The sequence below is a fragment of the Perissodus microlepis genome, chromosome 6 (assembly GCF_051167445.1).
Source record: "Perissodus microlepis isolate ML-2025 ecotype Zambia chromosome 6, ASM5116744v1, whole genome shotgun sequence".
NCBI classification, from domain to species: domain Eukaryota; kingdom Metazoa; phylum Chordata; class Actinopteri; order Cichliformes; family Cichlidae; genus Perissodus; species Perissodus microlepis.
The window spans coordinates 25594510-25600868 of NC_140466.1; the positions used below are offsets into that span (position 1 = coordinate 25594510).

At 42.5% G+C, this 6359-nt stretch overlaps 1 protein-coding gene across 11 annotated transcripts in view; it reads right to left on the bottom strand.

Moving 5' to 3' along the window:
• The window catches only part of lrba (LPS-responsive vesicle trafficking, beach and anchor containing), a 175428-nt gene extending 171488 nt beyond the window's left edge, over positions 1-3940 (bottom strand). For all 11 annotated transcript variants that reach the window (XM_084931650.1, XM_084931659.1, XM_084931658.1 and 8 more), the window contains exon 1: positions 3010-3940. In XM_084931650.1, coding sequence (XP_084787776.1) covers positions 3010-3195 — 186 coding nt within the window. In that variant the 5' untranslated portion in view covers positions 3196-3940. The remainder of the gene's footprint in view (positions 1-3009) is intronic.
• Positions 3941-6359: the final 2419 nt, after the last annotated feature.

Genomic DNA, 6359 nt, shown 5'->3' on the forward strand with positions numbered 1-6359 from the left:
TCTTCACTCCCAGCTGAACATTAAGTCCAAGTGCATACCAAAGTTATCTATATCATTGACTGGGAATATGATCCCAAACACAGCCTCAGATCTACAAGCAGAATGGCTGAAAAAGAAAAGAATCAAGGTGCTACAATGTCCCAGTCAAAGTCCAGACCTCAACGCAATGGAAATGCTGCAGCAGGACTTTTAAAAGAGCCGTGTATAAACAAATGCCTGCAAAACTCAATGAACTGAAGCAACGCTGTAAAGAATAGAGGGACAAAATTCCTCCACAGTGATGTGAGAGACTGAAAGTCGTACAGAGAATTATTACTTCAAGTTATTGCTGCTAAATATGGTTGTACAAGCTACTCAGCTCTTCATTCACCGCTTCGCATTTTGGCTTAGCTTTTGTTAAATAAATAATGACGTGGTGAAATGTGTCGAGTGTTGTTGTTCATCAGAGGTTGTATTTAAATTATTTTAAAACCTGGTAAGAACCAGATGATTTTTTAACTACGTCTCAATACATAAAAACTTAGAATTCCCATATTTTTTCTTTACCATAAGTGTAAAAGCCACTGCAGAGGTAATCCGTTTAAAGCAAAAAATATGCCCTTTTTTGCACATTGTTCCTCTGGCTGTGTGCAAACTTGTGTATTTGATGCAGACTCTGGAAAAATAAAAACTTGCCATACTCAGATGCAAGAAAATAAAGAAACAAAACATGTTTATACTGTGAAATTCATCCCTTGTATTACACCAGTGCTGCTTTAAACAGATTGAATTTGTTAGCCAAGACAGATCCAATGAGCCAAGACAGGGCAAGACTTCATAGGACCAAAATATAAAAAACTGTCTCTGAATACAGATGTTGTACTCTGCCACACAGATTACGTTTTGTTTTTTTCCTCTCTCTATTTAAAAGTAAACTTGAATACCAGATTATGTATCAACAGTTCAGCTGTTGCACTGAAAAAAAGTTCAGCTCTCTATTCTCTGGCCTGCTCATCTTTACTTTCACTTTTAACTGACAGCTATATACCCCTTGAACCTTGTTCAAGGGGGGGGGGGGGGGGGGGGGGGGGGACAAAACAGTGTAACACTCAGACTGTGACTGTGTGAAGCAAACTCTTCTTTGCCCCCCTCTTTAGCAAATTCCTGACTCCAGGCACAAACAGGGCCAGCACATGAGCCCGTTTTTCTAAAAACAACTGAATAGTGGTGCTTATAACCCAAGCCCACGTGCTGCGAGTCATCACAACCACTGCTGATGAGTTGTGACACAGAGAGACAATACTCTTGGGGAAACCATGTAGTATTTAATCAATGTAGGGCTCTGGCAGATACTACCAAAGAGAAAACTATGACCACTGTGATAAATCAGATTATCACGTGGAAAGCTGTAGAATGTTGTAAGCATAATGAAATGCACAGCACCTCCTGAAAAATGACACTGTCCATGATAAAAATGCAGTCCAGAAGAGCTGCAGTGAGACAGAGGAGCCTGTACAGATCATATTTGTGCAATGATGGCTTTCTCAGCTTAAAGGGGATAAAAACACACAAAAAAACCAAACAATTGTACATATAGTCACTGGAAGCTGCTACTAAAAACAATACTTCCCCGTGATACTGCGTTTACATTGTCTGCTTTTCCAGTCAGAAGTCCTCGCTTGCAATCACATGTCTGTCCAAAATTAATAATAGCAACAGACAGACAAGACTGGACACAAAAAAATAAAGAAATAAATGAGGAAAAAGCAAAAAAAAAAAAGCTTTGCTTTTGCAGCATCCTGGCGATAAGCTGGCAATACACTACAAACGTGTCCAATCAAAGTAGGTCAGTGTAACATGGGTCAGTATAAGAGTGGAAAGACAAGTTAACTGATCACTTTTTGTCTGAAAGGCATTTAATCATCATCTGCTTTGTTAATCAATTCACTGTTTAGTTTTTCTTCTTGGTTAAATTAAGTTTTCAGGCTCTCAGCTGTGCTGATATTTAGCTGATGGGATAGTTTGTGTTTAGTAGTGCTTACAAATATGCCGCCATGAGTCAGACATCTACTTGCAGTTCATTAGCCTCCTCTGTGGGGGTTGGCATTGGGAGTAAACTATATGACTATAGGCGAGCCTCCCCTATCTAAAGGATTCCATTGTTGTACCACTGTGACAAAGCAGTTTTGCAGGTTCTACCTTCACGTCTCCTCCCTCTCCCTTCCTCCCACACCTCACCAGTGAAAGCTGCAGTTGACCATGCTCCCATTCATCACGGTAAGTTTCCTTGTTACTGGTAGTTTCATTCATTCTCATGCAAACACCGCAAAGTCACTTTGTGAAAAGCTTTGTGGCAGGCGAGGGCTATCAGTACTGCAGACAGGCCAAGCTGGGGTACGTGCTTTAAGGTGGCCAACAGGTAACAGACAGATAAGACACCCAGTATGACTGACCTGGATATGTCACACACTCTCACACACACACATACACAAAAAAGCACTGACTGATTTGCTGCTGCCGCAGTATTTTCTCTGCCACGATTATTCTCACATTGGTCATCGTGTCATGTTCAATAACAACCTTAGTAACATGTTTTTAACACTAATAATTAGATGTGTACATGCAGGGGCCCAATAAGACAACAGAACAGTGCAGCATAAGAAACTGTATGACATGCATGTCTAAATAATGAGAACCTGCTCTGATGAGCCCAATCACTCCAGCTATCTGTAAACAACAAACCAACAATATACCATTTAGTTTACAGGGCAACATGGATAATAAGGGTTCATTAGAGAGAGAGGTCCTATAGCTGTGACTCACTGCAGTTTCCAGTGTAGGCTGCTTGCCTTTAAGTCAATATGGCCACACTTAGTAGTAAAGTATCGATTTTGTCAGTGCTGACAGACGATCAACGCCTTTCTTTTATGCAAATATGGGTGTAAGCCAGACTTTCCCAAAGATTCACAGCCAGTACCACAGCGTGACAGTGCTATCTATGGCCTATTCTGAGCCCCATAATCAGCTTACCAGGTTGAACACCGTCTCCACAATGTCTCGGTTGGAAACTTCCCCAACTTCCACCAGGCCGGTGAGCACGGCGAATTTCATTCTTATCCCCCTGATAGGCACTCCGGGGTTGAGCCCCACGGCGCCAGGTCGCCCGTCCTTCCCTTCACCTGGCGGTGCAGCGCCCGCTGTCTCCTCGCTAGCCATTGCTAAGGAAGCGGACGGGACAGGTGGCGTTCACAGGTAAGGCACCTGTTCACCTCCAATGGTGACAGTGGAGCCGATGTCAGAAGAGGGAAATAAGGGGGAGGGGGGTTTATCTCCCCTTCAGCTGAGTTGTTGACGGTCTATAGGCACATAAGCAAGACGTTTCCCTCCCATCCAAAAACAGAGCCTCGAAAGTGGGTAAAAAACGAGAGAATTTGATGACCGCTGACACCGCGAGGCTGGAAATGTCAGTGCTCCTCTCCACGGTGAACTACTCCTCTGCCCTGCTCTGTAACTTGATGCCACACGGAGGGTTTTACACTGTTAAAAGCCGTGGAAAGTGTGGTGCAGGTAACAAGGGGAGAAGCAGGTGAAGAAGAGTTCGCCCTTTTACCTGTGTCCTCCCGTGCTCCTGTGCACAAACGGCAAGCGAGGATACTTTAATATCTCCGCACAGCAGTGGAAGTTGCTATTATCACTGAGTCCACTCACTTGACAGGTAGCGCTTGGCATAATAATAAAAAAAAACTCATAAACTGAATGGAAGCAAGTCCGCCAGCAGCTCCGGAGAAAGCCGACAAAGAGCTGAGGTCCGCTCGGTGACCCCCTCCTCCTCCTCGGGAAACTCCGCACACTTGGCTAAATGGCAACGTTGACCCAGCTGCGCTGCATTTGCTTCCTGATCTACCCCGGTAGCTTCAGCTCGTCACCGCCATGACAGTATAGCCCTTGAGTGAGTGGCGCATGCGCAGTACACAACTGGGGACTGTTAAGCTCAGTGGCAGGTGTGCAGCTCAGGTGGTTTTCTAGCTCCGTGCACAGGGACTGCGTTCAAATCAACAGCGTGTGAACTGAGTTACTGCGAAACGTTAACGGTTTGAGCCCTGCCGCTTAGGCAGGCTCCACACAACAAAACTCGCGATTTCACAGTCTCTCTACACGCACACCACATCATTAACATCAGTAACACAAGGAGGCAAAATATAATGCACAACAGTAGTCCGCTAACCTCAGCGAGACAGCTACATTATCACCGTTCAAGCAATGCCAGCTAAAATTAATGTGGGACTATAAGCTTGGAAATTTTGCGTCTGAGCTGTGTCTGTCGCACAGTATGCATATTTACACATTACAGGTTATTGAAAGTGTCTTTGTTCCGTTTTCGGGAAAAGCAGCTTGCTACCCTACCCTCAGGACAATGCACATGTCACGTGAACCCAATGTAAACTACAATGCTGAAGGGAGGACGTATAATAGTAAGCAGATAATGCTGCACTTTAATATTTCAAAAAGTTACACAGACCATGGGGCTGTTTATGATAATCCAGGTTTGACTGTATGCTGTGTATCAGCATGCATATAAACCTCAGGGGGATATATTTCAAATACTGCACTTGAAATGTGGCTTTATTTTGAACATGTTAAAAACATAAGGAAAAGAATAATCACAATGTATAACTTTACATGTTGAAAAGGGAGCAGAAATAAGTCTAATTCTATTAAATCCCACCCCCTTTCCACAAATAGTAACAACAATCATAATTTTTTTCTTCCTGTTTATGCCCTCTCCTAGAGATAGAGAGAAAAAGCAATTAAAATAAGGTAGGGCTTGTACAGTGTACAAGACAAGTGCCTGCTACATACACACAGAAAAGCAGTAACTGTAACACAAGCACCAACAAATCATGTTCTGAGTGTAGGAGTGTTAATTTAGAAATCTTATGTACAAACTGTCAATGTAAATCACACATCATATAATGGATGAAAAGAGGATGTTATAGCTTAAACGAACACAGCTAACAAAATGAAAAGGCAAACAGGAAATACATGCAGAACAACGTTTTTGTAGGGCACAACAGCGCACACTGACAGATGTGTGCATCCCGCGGCGCTGAAAACCAAACATTAAAGCAAAGTGACGGCTCTGCTTTGCTTGCCTTTTCAAATCACCGCCACAACCATAACCCCTGACACGTGAGGTTTCTTTTTTGCACGGCTGAGGAGAAGAGACAAAACTCTAATCAGACACAATCAAAGCAGTCGAAATCAAATAATGCCCATATTTGATACTATCTGTCTTCCCATCTCTGTTCTGTCTAGTGACTTCACATTGGCTCTGTGGGATGGATGTGCAGCCATGAGTGTTGCCACAGAGGCAGCTGGCGTCACTGTTCCCGCTGACCTCCCAGTAAAGTGTAGCTGAGCCCTCAGGGACCCTGGGAGTCATGGAAGCCAGCAGCACCACCCATGAGATGCAGGCCATGTCTCTGATTTAATGACCTCAAATCAGCAGTCTTGTTCACTGAGCCCAAAGACTTTCTTAAATACGACCTTCAAAAAGAAGAAGAAAAAAGAGCAGAGAAAGCTTTTACTGACCTTTAAACTGAACTGTGCCTTCTTATTCTCCTGCAGGCTTTATACAGCTAATGAGTGGACAAGTTTGTGACACAGCGCCACCGTAATCGTCTCTTTCTCCCCTCTTGCTGCCATCCTGTTGGAAGCTCTTATTATCTCAGAAGAAGATTATAACATCTGCAAATGATTTAGTGTCAGAGATTGCAATTAAACTGATGAGCCCTTGTTAAGAGCTCAGAGTGTGTCAGAGCAACTCTTTGAAAAATATCTTTTTAAACCATCTTGAAAGCAAAGATGACTAAAGTAATGACGGCAAATGTAATAAGCTTCTCATCCGAACCACAAATGTAAAGTTGTTGCTCATGCAAACAATACAGCAGAGGCTGTAGATCAGGGGTGTCAAAGTCAACATGAAACTCTTCTTTCTGTCTATCTGAATTTAACTGCACATTTAATCCCCGAGATATCTCAATATAAGAAAAAGAAGTGCAATTTCAACAGTAGCTCTCACTTTTCTTTACATGATAAAGAAATGCCGCTGTTGTAAATGAAGCAAACCCATCAGCGCCACTCTTTAGACTTAAATTGTAAGAAATTAATATGTAAAATTACAGAAACGAGTCTGGTAGCGCATTGATAAAATAAAGCAAAAAGTTACTGTCAATTCACAGAAAAATGACCTGTTTTCTTTATTTATTTACATTGGACACTTTGTAAAAAACTAAAAAAAACAACCTAGTAATTTCTATAGTAGTGAAAAAAACGTGAACAGGTGAATTGTATCAGTAGATGGAAAAATGTATGGTGTA